We start from the raw sequence: 20,131 nt of genomic DNA, 5'->3' as shown, positions 1-20,131 counted from the left end.
CAGCGCAGTAGGAGCGACCAGACTTTGGACTTCTGGCTCCGCTCCGTTGTGGTAACTACAAGACAACTAAGATCCCTGCATCCTGTATTATACTCACCCTTTGGAGTCTTCATCTTCTTTTGGGGGTCGCCCTAGTTCAGCTGCGCTATCTTGTGACAGCGGCTTTTGACTGACTGCAAGTCAGAAGCTACATCACAAGTTCTCAATGTAAGTTAATGAGAGTCAGAATGAGACTCTCAGACTTATATTGAGTTGTAACCTCCAGCGTGTTCCATGAAGTACTGGAGCGATCTGGCAGGTCACAAACTGCTGGATACCGATGACAACGGCAGAGATAGTCTGTGAAGCTGGTAGCAGGTTAGTATCAGACTAGGTGCAAGGACCTTCGATAAGAAGCATCACTCCAGAGGTAAAAACTCCATTCTCATTATCAGTTTCCATCCCTTGGTTTAACTTTTTTTTTCTCCAATTGTACTAATTGTGGTACCTCAATAGTGAAAAATGCTCTACTACCTTTTTAAAGGGAAGCTGTCGCCTCCTTTTCAGCTATTACACTGGTAAAATGTGCATCACTAACATTTTTTTTTTTTTTTAAGCTTTTCTTTGACAAAAACCACTTTATCTCATTAGAGGATTCCCTCATAAAGCTTTTCTTTTATTTCAGTCATAGGGGTGGTGACTATCTTTCAGTCACGAATCATTGTGTACTTGTGAAATTACGCATGCCCACAGCATTGCATTTGATTGCCATGACTGGCCCGAAGTCACAGCTACCACATATTCCTGCACGTGCGCACTGCCTGTCGTACCAACTGTGGGTGTACAGCCCTAGCTTCATGTCAAATGCACGCATGCGCCAGAACTGCTCCGAGTCAGTGGCCACATAACATGTGAGTAGTAATGCTATGTGGCGCCACGGTTTCCCTCCACTCTGCGCCAGGGTGGATTGATTTAAATCACGCCGATTTAAATCATGATTTAAATCACGATTTAAATCAAAAGATTTTTTTCTATTTAAATCGGATCGATTTAAATCATGATTTTAATCATGATTTAAATCACTGATTTAAATCAAAAGGTTTTTTTTAATATAAATCACGATTAAAATGAGAAGTGAGAGCAGTGCGCATGTGCGCCCATAGTTACACGGACGAAACTAGGGGCAACGATCTAACGCCAGGGTGAGGGGGGGACCCCAAAGTAAGTAAAAATCTTTTTTGTTTTACTATATGGCAATAGGTAGGTGTTTAAAAGCAGCATGTCTTAATTGTATAAACTATTAATAGCCTCCACATTTTGTTCATACTGCCCCTTTAATTCCACACTTCTAGCTTGGTTTCACTTTTGGTTTAGTTTCTTTTTCCATTCAGTTGACATGCCCAAACTTGTTGGATAGTCAGCATCCTACAGAAACCTCTGGAAGAGCATGGCATTGTGAATGTTACACATATACAGCCTTTATTCTACTGAGTTAAACAACTCAGCTTTATCTCATGATGGAAGAACCTTTGGATGGTAAAATATTTTCCTCAAAAAGCAGTTTATTGAAAAAAATCCGATTTAAATCAAAAAAATCCGATTTAAATAAAAAAAATCCGATTTTTTTGATTTTTTTAAAAAAACATTGATTTTTATCCACCCTGCTCTGCGCTGCTGCGCATGCATACATCTGACATGAAGCTGGGGTTGTACACTCAGCCAGTGCATAGGTACAGGGACAGCATGGGCAGTGTGCACGCACAGGATTTGATACGCTGTTTCAGGGAATAGCATGGGCAGTGTGCATGCACGGAATTTGATATGTTTTGGGGGAAAGCATGGGCAGTGCGCGCATGCACCGAATATGATACGTTGTTTCGGGGGAGAACATGGGCAGTGAGCACTCACGGAATTTGATACGAATACGTTGTTTCGGGGGAGAGCATGAGCAGTGTGTGCACACATGGGATTTGTTACATTGTTGCAGGGGAGAGCATGGGCAGTGCGCGGACGCATGGAATTTGATACGTTTTTTCAGGCCAGTCACAGTAATCAAATAAGAAATATATATATTTACACACACACACACTCAGCTGTGGCAGAATCTCAGTCTATAGTGAGGTAGGGTTGGAAGGCTGGATGCATGCACACAGCGGTGACCAGAAAAATGCCCACACGGAAAATTGCCAATTGCAGCATCACAAAGTTTCAGATCCATGATATTTGAGGTGAAAGGTGAAGAATGCCCACAGAAAATTGCCCACAGGCTGAATTATAGGTTAAATGCTCTGTAGGACAGGGGGGGATAGTATATGCATGTATACATGAGATGCTCTGCAGGGCAGAAGAATAATATATAGTTATAGGTGAAATGCTCTGCAGGACAGAAAATAGCAAAGACCTATAGGTTAAATGCTCTGCAGGACAGGGGGATAGTATGCAGGTATACGCGAGATGCTCTGCAGAACAGAGAATAGTATAGAATTATAGGCGAGATGCTCTGCAGGACAGAGAATAGAAAAGAGATATAGGTTAAATGCTCTGCAGGACAGGGGGATAGTATGCAGGTATACGTGAGATGCTCTGCAGCTCAGAAGAATTCCGGCGAAAATTGCCCACAAACTACCGACAAGTTTATTAAGAACAGTTTATTAAGGAGTTCTAATAACAATAACTTAAGTTTATTAAACAATCATTGCACACCTGCAAATTAGCTGCCGGGTGATTGTCTTTGACTTCCATGGGCTCCATTGAAATACAATACAGCACAACACAGGCAGCAAAGAAAATGCAGAATGGATTTCAACAAAGGTCTCTGGGCCCAGTTTACTTCTCCAGGTTCTACAGGTTTGGTTCACTCATCCCTAGTCCCAGAGTACGGATTCTGTTCTTAGGAGTTGTCATTCCACTGTGCTAGCAATAATTCTACTCTCATTGTGGTGTGTCTGGGCCTAGAGACCCTTATTCCACTCATTGTGGTGTGTCTGGGCCTAGAGACCATTATTCCACTCTCATGGTGGTGTGTATGGGCCTAGAGACCCTTATTCCACTCTCCGTGCGGTGTGTATGGGCCTAGAGACCATTATTCCACTCTCACTGTGGTGTGTCTGGGCCTAGAGACCCTTATTCCACTCTCATTGTGGTGTGTATGGGTCTAGAGACCCTTATTCCACTCTCAGTGTGGTGTGTATGGGCCTAGAGACTATTATTCCACTCTCAGTGTGGTGTGTATGGGCCTAGAGACCATTATTCCACTCTCAGCGTGGGGTGTCTGGGCCTAGAGACCATTATTCCACTCTCATTGTGGTGTGTCTGGGCCTAGAGACCCTTATTCCACTCATTGTGGTGTGTCTGGGCCTAGAGACCCTTATTACACTCATTGTGGTGTGTCTGGGCCTAGAGACCATTATTCCACTATCACTGTGGTGTGTCTGGGCCTAGAGACCATTATTCCACTCTCAGCGTGGGGTGTCTGGGCCTAGAGACCATTATTCCACTCTCATTGTGGTGTGTCTGGGCCTAGAGACCATTATTCCACTCTCATTGTGGTGTGTCTGGGCCTAGAGACCATTATTCCACTCTCAGTGCAGTGTGTATGGGCCTAGAGACCATTATTCCACTCTCATTGTGGTGTGTCTGGGCCTAGAGACCCTTATTCCACTCATTGTGGTGTGTCTGGGCCTAGAGACAATTATTCCACTCTCATTGTGGTGTGTCTGGGCCTAGAGACCCTTATTCCACTCATTGTGGTGTGTCTGGGCCTAGAGACCCTTATTCCACTCATTGTGGTGTGTCTGGGCCTAGAGACCCTTATTCCACTCATTGTGGTGTGTCTGGGCCTAGAGACAATTATTCCACTCTCATTGTGGTGTGTCTGGGCCTAGAGACCCTTATTCCACTCATTGTGGTGTGTCTGGGCCTAGAGACCCTTATTACACTCATTGTGGTGTGTCTGGGCCTAGAGACCATTATTCCACTATCACTGTGGTGTGTCTGGGCCTAGAGACCCTTATTCCACTCTCATTGTGGTGTGTCTGGGCCTAGAGACCCTTATTCCACTCTCATGGTGGTGTGTCTGGGCCTAGAGACCCTTATTCCACTCTCATTGTGGTGTGCATGGGCCTAGAGACCCTTATTCCACTCTCATTGTGGTGTGTCTGGGCCTAGAGACCCTTATTCAAATCCACTCTGCATTTCCTTCCATCCTATGCCTGCCTGCACCTTCAGTATATGTGTATGATACATAACTAGGTAGGGTCTGTTCACTCTTACTCTTGGTAGCCATAAGTGGACAGGGAAGGAAGTGCAGGCCCCAGATTCACTGCCACTGAAGTCAATGGGAGAGCGGAGCTGCTATGGCACTTCCGCTCCTCTGACAGATTCTGACAGAATCTCACCTTTCTGCGGTAACTTCTGGGCTTCCAGGACCATCTACCTCTGCCAGCAGCACCCTGCTTTTGGTGGGCACCCACTGAGATGATAATGTATTAGATCTGACCTGCAGTCCCATGTAACTCCACAGATAATACAGCGATTTTTTTGTGGGTACTGATAGCAGTGATGGCTCCTCTGGATCACACTGCTGCTGGTTCTGCATGTGCTGCTGTTCTGTGCCGGTGGGAGGAGTAAGGCAGAATCAGTGAGAGGAGAGCAGACTAGATCTATCGCTGATAATGACAGACTGCTACAAACCACAGATCTTCAGCATGTTTGCAGTTTTGCACTAGGTCAGCTGTAAATACAAGTTGATCACACATCATGTGAACATCCTCACCTTTCACCTCAAATATCATAGACCTGAAACTTTGTGATGCTGCAATTGGCAATTTTCCATGTGGGCAAATTTCCGTGTGGGCAATTTTCAGGGAACCGCACATCATACTCACCTATGTAGAAGCCTTTTCCTTCCTAGTTTTTCCAATAAGCTGAGCATTCCTATGCTGCCTCACTCGCCAGGGAAGGCTGGAGCAGGAGACAGGAGGGGGAGGGTCTGCCAGTTACTGGGGGCAGTTGCACCACTCTCCGCCAGACAGGAAAACTCTAGTTGGCGAGTGAGAAGCTCCTCCAGAATCAGGAGACAGCTGCTCAGCAGACCAAGTGTGATACCTAGGACACCATGCAGAATGCACACAGAATAAATTACATACTGCCAACATTCTGCATCCTAGGTACACACAAATTATACAGAAAGCCTGGACAACCCCTTTAATGAATCAGCCCTTTAGTGCAAATAAGTTATTTTTTTCCAACGGGAACATTTTTTTTTTTTTAACTGCGATTATATGCACTTAAGAAAAAAAAATAAAAAGTTATGCTCAAAGGTGGCCAAACCCCTTCAAGTCCATCTTACTTACGTGACGCCTTGTGATAAAAATCAAGTGTTACTTCTTCCTCGGCTGACTTCTGTAACTGATGTCTTTCTTCTGTCAAACCCAAAGCTATAATATGAAGTGCCTACGATGATATAAAGACATGGGTTGCTAACCATGGGGCAATACCAGATAAGATATTAGACATATTAAATATGAGTGATCAAGAAAAGAAAACACTTTGGAGCACACACACATAATATACAATGGCTGGTGAAAGTATTAACCCCCACACCAGCCTCTTTTTACCCATTTTATTACATTATGGGATCAAATAACTCAAAATAAGAATGTACATATGTATTCACCTCTTTTGCTATGAAGCCTCTCCAAAATTATGGTGATAGCAATTACCTTCATAAATCACATGCTTGGTGAAAGGAAGCCCACCTGTGTGCAGTCTAAGTGTCACATGGTTGTCAATATATACACTTTACCTTTTCTGAAAAGACACAGAAACCGCAACACCATTGAGCAAGAGGCGCCACAAACCAAACATTATGAAGACCAACGAGATCTCCAAACAAGTCAGGGACAAAGTTGTTCAGAAATACCATGTCAGAGGTGTGTTATAAAAAACGATCACAATCTGTGATGATCCCCCACCATCAAATGGAAAGAACACGGTACCACAACAAACAAAGATAGAGGGCCGCCCATCAAAACTCTCAGACCAGGCAAGGAGGACATTAATCAGAGAGGAATCAAAGAGACCAAAGGTAACCATGAAGGACCTGCAGAGTTCCCAAGCAGAGACTGGAGTATCTGTCCATATGACCACAATAAATTGTACACTCCATAGAGGTGGCATTAATGGAAGAGAAGGCAGAAAAAAGCCTCTACTTACACACAAACACTTTAAAGCTCGTTTTGAGTTTGTCAAAAGATGTAGGAGACTAGTCAAATATAAAAGAGGAAAGTGCTGTGGTCAAATAAGACCAAAATATGACTATTTGGCCACCAAAGCAAACACTATGTTTGGTGCCAAACCAACACAGCTCATCATCCCATGAACATCATCCCCACAGTGAAACATGGTGGTGGCAGAATCATTCTGTGGGGATGTTTTTGTAACAGGGACAGGGAAAATGGTCAAAGTCGAGGGGAAGATCGATGGTGTGAAATATTTTTGATCAAAACCTTTTTCAGTCAGTGATTTGAGACTGGGATTGAGGTTCACCTTCCAACAAGACAATGACCCAAAGCATACTGGTAAAGCAATAATAGATTGGTTTAAGAGGAAACGTGCAAATGTTTTAGAGTGGCCTAGTCACAGCCCAGACCACAATCCAATTGAGAATCTGTGGTCAGACTTGAAGATTGCTGTTCACCAGAGGAAACCATCTAACTTGAAGGAGATGGAGCATTTTAGGCTTGCGGAATGGGCAAAAATCTCAGCGGCAACATGTGGAAAGCTCATAGAGACTTATCGAAGGGACATGCAAAGGGGGTGAATAGTTATGCACAAAAAAGTTTTCAGTTATTTTGTTTTATATGTGAGCTTCACAATAAAAAGGAAACCAAATGTTTCGTTGTAGGCATGCTCTTTATATGAAAATGTATGTATGTATGTATGTATGTATGTATGTATGTATGTATGTATGTATGGTCCAAAAGTTTGGACACACTTCATTTAAAGATTTTTTTGTATTTTCATGACTATGAAAATTGTGCATTCACACTGAAGGCATCAAAACTATGAATTAACACATGTGGAATTATATACTTAACAAAAAAGTGTGAAACAACTGAAATTATGTCTTATATTCTAGGTTCTTCAAAGTAGCCACCTTTTGCTTTGATGACTGCTTGGCTCACTCTTGGCATTCTTTTGATGAGCTTCAAGAGGTAGTCATCGGGAATGGTTTTCACTTCACAGGTGTGCCTTGTCAGGTTAAATAAGTGGGATTTCTTGCCTTATAAATGGGGTTGGGACCATCAGTTGTGTTGTGCAGAAGTCTGGTGGATACACAGCTGATAGTCCTACTGAATAGACTGTTAATACAAATTCTATGGCAAGAAAAAAAGCAGCTAAGTAAAGAAAAACAAGTGGCCATCATTACTTTAAGAAATGAAGGTCAGTCAGTCCGAAAAATTGGGCAAACTTTGAAAGTGTCCCCAAATGCAGTGGCAAAAACCATCAAGCGCTACAAAGAAACTGGTTCACATGAGGACCGTCCAAGGAAAGGAAGACCAAGAGTCACCCGTGCTTCCGAAGATAAGTTTATCCGAGTCACCAGCCTTAGAAGTCACAGGTTAACAGCAGCTCAGATTAGAGACCAGGTCAATGCCACACAGAGTTTTAGCAGCAGACACATCTCTACAACAACTGTTAAGAGGAGACTTTGTGCAGCAGGCCTTCATGGTAAAATAGCTGCTAGGAAACCACTGCTAAGGACAGGCAGCAAGCAGAAGAGACTTGTTTGGGCTAAAAACACAAGGAATGGACATTAGACCAGTGGAACTCTGTGCTTTGGTCTGATAAGTCCAAATTTGAGATCTTTGGTTCCAACCACCATGTCTTTGTGCGACGCAGAAAAGTTGAACGGATGGACTCTACATGCCTGGTTCCCACCGTGAAGCATGGAGGAGGAGGTGTGATGGTGTGGGGGTGCTTTGCTGGTGACACTGTTGGGGATTTATTCAAAATTGAAAACATACTGAACCAGCATGGCTACCACAGCATCTTGCAGCAGCATGCTATTCCATCCGGTTTGCGTTTAGTTGGACCATCATTTATTTTTCAACAGGACAATGACCCCAAACACACCTCCAGGCTGTGTAAGGGCTATTTGACCAAGGAGGAGAGTGATGGGGTGCTACGCCAGATGACCTGGCTTCCACAGTCACTAGACCTGAACCCAATCGAGATGGTTTGGGGTGATCTGGACCGCAGTGTGAAGGCAAAAGGGCCAACAAGTGCTAAGCATCTCTGGGAACTCCTTCAAGTTTGTTGTAAGACCATTCCCGGTGACTACCTCTTGAAGCTCATCAAGAGAATGCCAAGAGTGTGCAAAGCAGTCAAAGCAAAAGGTGGCTACTTTGAAGAACCTAGAATATAAGACATTATTTCAGTTTCACACTTTTTTGTTAAGTATATAATTCCACGTGTTAATTCATAGTTTTGATGCCTTCAGTGTGAATGTACAATTTTCATAGTCATGAAAATACAGAAAAATCTTTAAATGACAAGGTGTGTCCAAACTTTTGGTTGGTACCATATGTCTGTCTGTATGTACACTAAATTAAAAAAAAAATATATATATATTTTATATATACAGTATATACATACATATATACATACATACATATACACACACATACATATAGATATATATAAATATATATGCACACACTAGGTGGTGGCCCGATTGTAACGCTTCGGGTATTCTAGAATATGTATGTATGTATGTATGTACTGTATGTATGTATGTACTGTATGTATATAGCAGCCACACAGTATAGCACAGGCCACGTAGTATATAGGAGCCATGTAGTATATAGCAGACAAATACTACGTGGCCTGTGCTATATACTATGTGGCTGCTATATACATACATACTTATACAGTTATATGAAAAAGTTTGGGCATCCCTATTAATCTTAAGCTTAAATGTTTTATAAAAATAGTTTTTTTTGCAACAGCTATTTCAGTTTCATATATCTAATAACTGTTGGACACAGTACAATAAACCTCATTTCAAGGCAGAAACATTACTAACAGAAAATGTGCAATCTGCATTCAATCAAAATTTGACAGGTGCATAAGTATGGGCACCCTTATCATTTTCTTGTTTTAAATACTCCTACCTACTTTTTACTGACTTACTAAAGCACTTTTTCTGGTTTTGTAACCTCATTGAGCTTTGAACTTCATAGCCAGGTGTATGCAATCATGAGAAAAGCTACTTAAAGTGGCCACTTGCAAGTTGTTCTCCTGTTTGAATCTCCTCTGAAGAGTGGCATCATGGGCTCCTCAAAACAACTGTCAAGTGATCTGAAAACAAAGATTATTCAACATAGTTGTTCAGGGGAAGGATACAAAAAGCTGTCTAAGAGATTTAACCTGTCAATTTCCACTGTGAGGAACATAGTAAGGAAATGGAAGAACACAGGTACAGTTCTTGTTAAGGCCAGAAGTGGCAGGCCAAGAAAAACATCAGAAAGGCAGAGGAGAAGAATGGTGAGATCAGTCAAGGACAATCTTAAGACCACCTCCAGAGAGCGCAGCATCATCTTGCTGCAGATGGTGTCACTGTGCATCGGTCAACTATACAACGCACTTTGCACAAGGAGAAGCTGTATGGGAGAGTGATGCGAAAGAAGCCGATTCTGCAAGCACACCACAAACAGTCGGCTGAGGTATGCAAAAGCACATTTGGAGAAGCCAATTTCTTTTTGGAAGAAGGTCCTCTGGACTGATGAAACCAAGATTGAGTTGTTTGGTCATACAAAAAGGCGTTATGCATGGTGGCGAAAAAACACAGCATTCCAAGAAAAACACTTGCTACCCACAGTAAATTTGATGAAGGTTCCATCATGCTTTGGGGCTGTGTGGCCAATGCCGGCACCGGGAATCTTGTTAAAGTTGAGGGACGCATGGATTTTTCTCAGTATCAGCAGATTCTTGACAATAATGTTCAAGAATCAGTGACAAAGTTGAAGTTACGCAGGGGATGGATCTTTCAGCAAGACAATGAACCAAAACACCGCTCCAAATCTACTCAGGCATTCATGCAGAGGAACAATTACACTGTTCTGGAATGGCCATCCCAGTCCCCAGGCCTGAATATCGTTGAACATCTGTGGGATCATTTGAAGAGGGCTGTCCATGCTCGGCGACCATCAAACTTAATTGAACTGGAATTGTTTTGTAAAGAGGAATGGTCAAAAATACCTTCATCCAGGATCCAGGAACTCATTAAAAGCTACAGGAAGCGACTAGAGGCTGTTATTTTTGCAAAAGGAGGATCTACTAAATATTAATGTCACTTTTCTGGTGAGGTGCCCATACTTATGCACCTGTCAAATTTTGTTTGAATGCAGATTGCACATTTTCTGTTAGTAATGTTTCTGTCTTGAAATGAGGTTTATTGTACTGTGTCCAACAGTTATTAGATATATGAAACTGAAATAGCTGTTGCAAAAAAGCAATTTTTATAAAACATTAAGCTTAAGATTAACAGGGGTGCCCAAACTTTTTCATATAACTGTACATACATATTGTAGAATACCTGATGCGTTAATACAGCCCAAGCAGTATATAACACAGCCCACGCAGTATATAGCAGCCACGCAGTATATAACACAAGCGTCGCAGTATATAACACAGCCCACGCAGTATATAACACAGCCCACGCAGTATATAACACAGCCCACGCAGTATATAACACAGCCCACGCAGTATATAACACAGCCCACGCAGTATATAACACAGCCCACGCAGTATATAACACAGCCCACGCAGTATATAACAGCCCACGCAGTATATAACACAGCCCACGCAGTATCTAACATTGCCCACATAGTATATAGCACAGCCCACGCAGTATCTAGCAGCCATGTAACACAGCCCTCATAGTATTTAAGCAGTGTGGGTACCATCTCCCTGTTCAATAAAATAATTAAAATAAAAAATAGTGATATACTCACCCGCAGGGATCCAGCGAAGTCCTGGCAATTCGCGCGCAGCTGCCGCCATCTTCCGTTCCCAGGACGCATTGCGATATTACCCAGAAGACAGCGGTCTCGTGAGACCGCTAAGTCTTCTGGGTAATTTCGCAATGCATCTCTGGGAACGGAAGATGGCGGCGGGTGCGAGCGCATCGTCCGACGACGGAAGGTGAGAATAGCCGTTTTTTCTGATTATTTTTAACATTACATGTTTTTACTACTGATGCCGCATAGGGAGCATCAATAGTAAAAAGTTGGGGACACACAGGGTTAATAACAGCGGTAACGGAGTGCATTACCCGCGCCATAACGCGGTCCGTTACCGCTGGTATTAACCCCGTATTTGCGGTGACTGGAGGGGAGTATGCGGGCGCCGGCCAGTGAGTGCCGGGGAGTAGGGAGGGACTAATCGGACTGTGCCCTTCACTGATTGGTCGCGGCAGCCATGACAGGCAGCTGGCGAGACCAATCAGCGACGCTAATTGTCTAAGGGTCACTTCCGTCTGTCTTTCTGTCATTGGTCGCGGCCTCTGTCTGTCATGGAATCCAAGTCGCTGATTGGTCGTGGCAAAACGCCCACGACCATTGCCACGACGAATCAGCGACGCGCACAGTCCGGAAGAAAATGGCCGCTCCTTACTCCCCATACTCAGTGCCCAGCGCCCGCATACTCCCCTCCGGTCACCGCTCACACAGGGTTAATGCCGGCGGTAATGGACCGCGTTATGCCGCAGGTAACGTACTCGGTAACCGCTGCTATTAACCCTGTGTGTCCCTAATTTTTTACTATTGATGCTGCCTATGCTGCATCAATAGTAAAAAAATGTAATGTTAAAAATAATAAAAAAACAAAAAACCTGCTATACTCACCGTCCGTAGTCCGCCGAGCCGCTCGCGAAGGCCGCCATCCTCCGCTCCCGGCGATGCATTGCGAAAATACCCAGAAGACTTAGAGGTCTCGTGAGACTGCTAAGTCATCTGGGTAATTTCGCAGTGCATACTGGGAACGGAAGATGGCGGCCGGCGAGAGCGGCTAGGCGGAGCTTCGGTGGATCCCAAGCATCAGTAACCGCTTCCTGGATCCAGGCGCCATCGGAAGGTGAGTATATAACTTTTTTATTTTTTTTTTTTATTTTTTTTTTTTTAACAGGGATATCATGCCCACATTGCTATATACGTGGGCTGCGCAATGTACAACGTGGGCTGCGCAATGTACTGCGTGGGCTGCGCGATACACTACGCAGACATTCTAGAATACCCGATGCGTTAGAATCGGGCCACCATCTAAAAATAAATAAATATATATATATATATATATATATATATATATATATATATATATATATATATACACACATATATATACACTCACTGGCCACTTTATTAGGTACACCTGTCCAACTTCTTGTTAACACTTAATTTCTAATCAGCCAATCACATGGCGGCAACTCAGTGCATTTAGGCATGTAGACATGGTCAAGACAATCTCCTGCAGTTCAAACCGAGCATCAGTATGGGGAAGAAAGGTGATTTGAGTGCCTTTGAACATGGCATGGTTGTTGGTGCCAGAAGGGCTGGTCTGAGTATTTCAGAAACTGCTGATCTACTGGGATTTTCACACACAACCATCTCTAGGGTTTACAGAGAATGGCCCGAAAAATAAAAAAAATCCAGTGAGCGGCAGTTCTGTGGGCGGAAATGCCTTGTTGATGCCAGAGGTCAGAGGAGAATGGGCAGACTGGTTCGAGCTGATAGAAAGGCAACAGTGACTCAAATCGCCACCCGTTACAACCAAGGTAGGCCTAAGAGCATCTCTGAACGCACAGTGCGTCGAACTTTGAGGCAGATGGGCTACAGCAGCAGAAGACCACACCGGGTACCACTCCTTTCAGCTAAGAACAGGAAACTGAGGCTACAATTTGTACAAGCTCATCGAAATTGGACAGTAGAAGATTGGAAAAACGTTGCTTGGTCTGATGAGTCTCGATTTCTGCTGCAACATTCGGATGGTAGGGTCAGAATTTGGCGTAAACATGAAAGCATGGATCCATCCTGCCTTGTATGGAGCATCTTTGGGATGTGCAGCCGACAAATCTGCGGCAACTGTGTGATGCCATCATGTCAATATGGACCAAAATCTCTGAGGAATGCTTCCAGCACCTTGTTGAATCTATGCCACGAAGAATTGAGGCAGTTCTGAAGGCAAAAGGGGTCCAACCCGTTACTAGCATGGTGTACCTAATAAAGTGGCCGGTGAGTGTATGTATATATATATATATATATATATATATATATATATATATATACACACACACACATATATATATACACACACATTACATACTATGCGCACACATACAATATATTCATATATTTGATTGGGGGTAAAGTGAATAAATTGCAGGATATCATACAAGTCTGTTCACACACAAGATGGCAGATCCTGATATTTGCCAAATGCAAATGTTTGTCTCCAAGCTAATCCTACACACGGGCAGAAGATAAAAGAACTAGTTGGTTACGAATCATACAACATAACCATTTTTACATAACCATTTTTGCATTCTGTTGTATGGATCATTTTCATTAGCGCTGCATCCATCAGTATTTTACTGTCACAGGGAAGGCTGGGACAGAGCTACATACGTGCAATGGCCCCTTCACTCAGCAGTGGCAGGTGTCACACCGATCATGAAGTGATGGCAAACTTAACCATAAGCCATCTCTTTGAGACCCCCAAGTAATAATGGCCTTTATGCAATTACCCCTTTACTTTGCTGGTAGGAAAATGATAAGGAGTAAAGAGGAAGATGTGAATATGAACGTACCATTTGTATCATGCCCTCAGTCCACATGGTGGCATCCTGCATGGATGCCCGCTGGAGGATAGTCCGGAGAAGGTGCATCATCACATCGCAGCATAGCAAGTTACTGACATTCTGAAAGGCTGGAGTAAACTCCGGAGGTGGTGGCGGTGGTAATGCTGCAAGGACCAGAAGTAAATGAATATGCAGACAAATGCTGCTTTTTTTTGTTGATTGTTGAGCATAGCTTAGCTAGCAGATCCTAAGTGCAGACAGATTTACCTTCAGAACTATTCTCTTGTTTCCTCCTTTTCTTCTGTGTATGCTCAGCCTGTAAATGAGAAAAATCTTTTACGACTCGATCCTTGTTTTTACTTCTGAAGAACAAATATCAACTAACAAAACAATGATCTGTGTATTACTAAACGACATCTGTAGCTAGAGTGCTGTCAATGCTGGGACTCTGCAATGGCTTTTGGTACGGGACCACGCAACACATGATATGAGCTAGTGCTCATGAATAATTGAACAGTAATCTCACATACACATCTACCAATCGCCCGCTTGACAGCCATCTAAAGTATATGGGGGGGCATAAATAAATTTTTATTTAATACCTTCTTAGGACACATTAAGTAAAGTTTTGGGGTGCCAAATTTAGGACTTCTCTATTAACCCCTTTACCCCCAAGGGTGGTTTGCACGTTAATGACCGGGCCAATTTTAACAATTCTGACCACTGTCCCTTTATGAGGTTATAACTCTGGAATGCTTCAACGGATCCTGGTGATTCTGACACTGTTTTCTCGTGACATATTGTACTTCATGATAGTGGTAAAATTTCTTTGATATTACCTGCGTTTATTTGTTAAAAAAAAAAAATTAAAAAAAAAAAATGGAAATTTGCCGAAAATTTTGAAAATTTCGCAATTTTCCAACTTTGAATTTTTATGCAATTAAATCACAGAGATATATCACACAAAATACTTAATAAGTAACATTTCCCACGTCTACTTTACATCAGCACAATTTTGGAACAAAAATTTTGTTAGGGAGTTTTAAGGGTTAAAAGTTGACAAGCAATTTCTCATTTTTACAACACCATTTTTTTAAGGGACCACATCTCATTTGAAGTCATTTTGAGGGGTCTATATGATAGAAAATACCCAAGTGTGACACCATTCTAAAAACTGCACCCCTCAAGGTGCTCAAAACCACATTCAAGAAGTTTATTAACCCTTCAGGTGTTTCACAAGAATTTTTGGAATGTTTAAATAAAAATGAACATTTAACTTTTTTTTTTTTTCACAAAAAATTTACTTCAGCTTCAATTTGTTTATTTTACCAAGGGTAACAGTAGAAAATGGACCCCAAAAGTTGTTGTACAATGTGTCCTGAGTTCGCCGATACCCCATATGTGGGGGTAAACCACTGTTTGGGCGCATGGCAAAGCTCGGAAGCGAAGGAGCGCCATTTGACTTTTCAATGCAAAATTGACAGGAATTAAGATGGGACGCCATGTTGCGTTTGGAGAGCCACTGATGAGCCTAAACATTGAAACCCCCCACAAGTGACACAATTTTGGCAAGTAGACCCCCTAAGGAACTTATCTAGATGTGTGGTGAGCACTTTGACCCATTAAGTGATTCACAGAAGTTTATAATGCAGAGCTGTAAAAATTAAAAGTCATATTTTTTCACAAAAATGATCTTTTCGCCCCCAATTTTTTTATTTTCCCAAGGGTAAGAGAAGAAATTGGACCCCAAAAGTTGTTGTACAATTGTTCCGGAGTATGCCAATACCCCATATGTGGGGGGAACCACCGTTTGAGCGCATGGCAGAGCTCGGAAGGGAAGGAGCATCATTTGGAATGAAGACTTAGATGGATTGGTCTGCAGGCGTCACACCGTTTGCAGAGCCCCTAATGTACCTAAACAATAGAAACCCCCCACAAGTGACCCCATATTGGAAACTAGACCCCCCAAGGAACTTCTCTAGATGTGTTGTGAGAACTTTGAACCCCCAAGTGTGTCACTACAGTTTATAACGCAGAGCCGCGAAAATAAAAAAATCCTTTTTTTCCCACAAAAATGATTTTTTAGCCCCCAGTTTTGTATTTTCCCAAGGGTAACAGGAGAAATTGGACCCCAAAAGTTGTTGTCCAATGTGTCCTGAGTACACCGATACCCCATATGTTGGGATAAACCCCTGTTTGGGCGCACGGGAGAGCTCTGAAGGGAAGGAGCACTGTTTTACTTTTTCAACGCAGAATTGGCTGGAATGGAGATCGGACGCCATGTAAGGTTTGGAGAGCCCCTGATGTGCCTAAACAGTGGAAACCCCCCAATTATAACTGAAACCCTAATCCAAACACATCCCCAACCCTAATCCCAACGGTAACCCTGACACACCCCTAACCTTAATCCCAACTCTATTCCCAACCGTAAATGTAACCCAAACCCTAACCCTAACTGTAGCCCCAACCCTAACTGTAGCCCCAACCCTAACTGTAGCCCCAACCCTAACTGTAGCCCCAACCCTAACTACCCTAACTGTAGCCCCAACCCTAACTGTAGCCCCAACCCTAATGGGAAAATGGAAATAAATACATTTTTTAATTTTTCCCTAACTAAGGGGGTGATGAAGGGGGGTTTGATTTACTTTTATAGCGGGTTTTTTAGCGGATTTTTATGATTGGCAGCCGTCACACACTGAAAGACGCTTTTTATTGCAAAAAAATATTTTTTGCGTTCCCACATTTTGAGAGCTATAATTTTTCCATATTTTGTCCACAGAGTCATGTGAGGTCTTGTTTTTTGCGGGTCGAGTTGACGTTTTTATTGGTAACATTTTCAGGCACGTGACATTTTTTGATCGCTTTTTATTCCGATTTTTGTGAGGCAGAATGACCAAAAGCCAGCTATTCAAATTTATTTTGGGGGAGGCGTTTATACCGTTCCGCGTTTGGTAAAATGGATAAAGCAGCTTTATTCTTCGGGTCAGTACGATTACAGCGATACCTCATTTATATAATTTTATGTTTTGGCGCTTTTATACGATAAAAACTATTTTATAGAAAAATTATTTTGGCATCGCTTTATTCTGAAAACTATAACTTTTTTTATTTTTTCTTTGATGACGCTGTATGGTGGCTCGTTTTTTGCGGGACAAGATGACGTTTTCAGTGGTACCATGGTTATTTATATCCGTCTTTTTGATTGCGTGTTATTCCACTTTTTGTTTGCCTCTTTTTTTTAACGGTGTTCACTGAAGGGGTTAACTACTGGGACAGTTTTATAGGTCGGGTCGTTACGGACACGGCGATTCTAAATATGTGTACTTTTATTGTTTTGTTTCTTTTTTTATTTAGATAAAGAAATGTATTTATAGGAACTACCGTATATCTATAATATAACGCTGGGAGCGTCACTCTGTCCGAAGCCTTTATAGACTGCGCAAGCGCCGGCGCAGTCTGGACCCCACAGAGTGACGCTCCCAGGAGATCGCGGTATGCGTAAGCGCTGAACACACACCGCGATCTCCAACGGAGAAGCAGTGACGAGCCAGGAGGGTGAGTATGCAATACTTACTTGTCCCGTTCCACCGACGCGATTCCGGGCCATGAATGTCCCCCTGCTCCCGGAATCGGCGCCTGCGCAGTCCGCGCTTTCCGGCGCCATTTTCTTGAAGACACACTGCGTGTCTTCAAGAAAATGGCGCCGGAAAGCGCAGACGCCTGTGACGTTCAGTTCAGAGGGCGCGATGACGTGCTTAATACGCGCCGCCCTCTGACTGAACAGTCACAGCCAGAGGACCCGGAAGACGGAGCGGTGGAACGGGGGACAGGTAAATATTGCAAGTGCCGGGAGCCTGAGCTAGTGGCGACTCCGGCATCTGACCCCCACAGCGCGCCGGTGTCCCCGCCTGCTCAGGCCCCCAGGACAGCCGCCCGCGCACTCGGCACCGCCGCGCCCGCGCACTCGGCACCGCCGCGCCCGCGCACTCGGCACCGCCACGCCCGCGCACTCGGCACCGCCGCGCCCGCGCACTCGGCACCGCCGCGCCCGCGCACTCGGCACCGCCGCGCCCGCGCACTCGGCACCGCCGCGCCCGCGCACTCGGCACCGCCGCGCCCGCGCACTCGGCACCGCCGCACTCGGGCAGTAGAGCCGGAGAGAGAAAGATGGGAGCAACATATGGCAGAATGGAAACAGGAACAGGCAGAATGGGTGCAGCACATTACAACAGAATGGGGGCACAGGATGGGAGCAGCACATGACAGAATGGGGGCACATGATGCGAGCAGCACATGACAGAATGATTGCGCACGATGGGAGCAGCACATGACAGGATGGGGGTGCAGGTTGGGAGCACATGACAGGATGGGGCGCAGGATGGGCGCAGCACATGACAGGATGGGGGCACATGACAGGATGGGGGTGTAGGATGGAGCAGCATATAACAGGATGGGGGCGCAGGATGGGAGCACATGACAGGATGGGGATGCAGGATGGAGCAGCACATGACAGGATGGGGATGCAGGATGGAGCAGCACATGACAGGATGGGGGCGCAGGATGGAGCAGCACATGACAGGATGGAGGCCATATACCAATATAAATGCTCGCCACCCGGGCGTAGAATGGGTTCAATAGCGCGTGTGTGTGTGTGTGTGTGTGTGTGTGTGTGTGTGTGTGTGTGTGTGTGTGTGTGTGTGTGTGTGTGTGTGTATATATATATATATATATATATATATATATATATATATATATATATATATATATATATATATTTATTTCGGGGACATCATGTTATAGTGTAAGATCGCTGATCTCGACACTTTGCTGTGCACTGTGTCAGATCAGCGATCTGACGTGCATAGCTCCAGGCTTACAGGCGCCTGCTCTGAGCAGGCGCTGTGAGGCCACCTCCCTGCAGGACCTGGATGCAGCGGCCATTTTGGATCCGGGCCTGCTGCAGGGAGGAGGAGGTAAGAGACCCTCGGAGCAACGTGATCACATCGCGTTGCTCCGGGGGTCTCAGGGAAGCACGCAGGGAGCCCCCTTCCTGCGCGATGCTTCCCTATACCGCCGGAACACTGCGATCATGTTTGATCGCAGTGTGCCGGGGGCGGTCCGTGACCGCTCCTGGCACATAGTGCTGGATGTCAACTGCGATAGTCAGCTGACACCCGGCCGCGCTCCCCCCATGAGCGCGGCCGATCGCATATGACGTACTATCCCGTCAGTGGTCATACGGGCCCACCCCACCTCGACAGGATAGTACGTCTAATGTCAGAAAGGGGTTAAGCAAAGTTTGGAAGGGCCACAAAGAGCATCTCTCTTTTAGGGAACTCCGATCATCCATTTTTCACAAGGACAGTCCATTGCTCTCTATGTGCAATGTGTTATACTTCATTTCTCCTGTAGAGGCGCTAAAGGGAAAATGAACTTTTTTTTTTTGCAGAGTACCCCAACACATGAAACTAACTGGTCAGCTTATTGACCCTGGACACTTCAAATAAAAAAAATTAATGTACACTGAACTTCTTTAATCACTTGCGGCTTACAAAGTCCTATACAGAAAGCATTCACATAGGCAAGTGCAAATTGAACAGTAAGCAAATTAACCAGCATCAGCCAATAATTAAGGAGAACACAAAAGGATTCAAGGTCCTTCTTACCTTACTGCGTTGGGTTTTGGTGTAGTGATAGAAAAACACATTGAACTGGTTAAGATATTCATCCTTCAGTTCATAAACTCCATGTCCTGATACCCCTGGTTTTCTTTATTAAAAAATAAATAAATAATTTTAGGATCATTTAATACAAAAGGCATGAAGTGTCATTATACATGAATAAAAAGTGGTTTTGAAGACCCCTGCGCTGTTTAGGCTGTGCTTACTCCTCTCTAGGAAGCTTAGCTAAGCGCATACGCTCCAGTTTCCATCATTTGTTATGTGAAAATGACAATGCGAGAACATACTGACCCGAATATAAAGCCAATAGGGTCCACCATGCAACACCAGTGTCCATCATGGAAGAAATTCAGGACTACTGTTGTGAACTCTGTTTTTGGGCTCCCTCTAGTGGTCACAAGCGGTACTGTGTAGTGTTGTCTTTCTGCAGGTTGGCAGCATCAGCTGGTTCGTTATCCTTGGTTGGTTTCCTATTTAGCTCACCTGGATACTCAGTTCCTTGCCTGCTCTCAATGTATTCAGTGCTCTTCAGATTCCTTGTGACTACCTTGCTCCCAGTCTCTCCAAGACAAGCTAAGTTTTTGTTTGATCATTTTTTGATTATCAGCAT

General features: G+C 44.0%; 1 protein-coding gene across 2 annotated transcripts in view; it reads right to left on the bottom strand.

The window, feature by feature from the left end:
- Positions 1–20,131, bottom strand: part of UBR1 (ubiquitin protein ligase E3 component n-recognin 1) — a 178,909-nt gene that overhangs the window by 33,054 nt on the left and 125,724 nt on the right. For both annotated transcript variants that reach the window (XM_077261471.1, XM_077261479.1), the window contains exons 23-26: positions 19,507–19,609; positions 14,108–14,156; positions 13,850–14,004; positions 5,334–5,433 (exon numbers count right to left, since the gene is read on the bottom strand). In XM_077261471.1, the coding sequence (XP_077117586.1) occupies positions 5,334–5,433; positions 13,850–14,004; positions 14,108–14,156; positions 19,507–19,609 (407 nt within the window). The remainder of the gene's footprint in view (positions 1–5,333; positions 5,434–13,849; positions 14,005–14,107; positions 14,157–19,506; positions 19,610–20,131) is intronic.

Source organism: Ranitomeya variabilis, chromosome 1 (genome assembly GCF_051348905.1).
Source record: "Ranitomeya variabilis isolate aRanVar5 chromosome 1, aRanVar5.hap1, whole genome shotgun sequence".
NCBI classification, from domain to species: Eukaryota; Metazoa; Chordata; class Amphibia; order Anura; family Dendrobatidae; genus Ranitomeya; species Ranitomeya variabilis.
The sequence above is the reverse complement of the archived record's forward strand: the minus strand, read 5'-3'. Positions and strand labels throughout refer to the sequence as shown.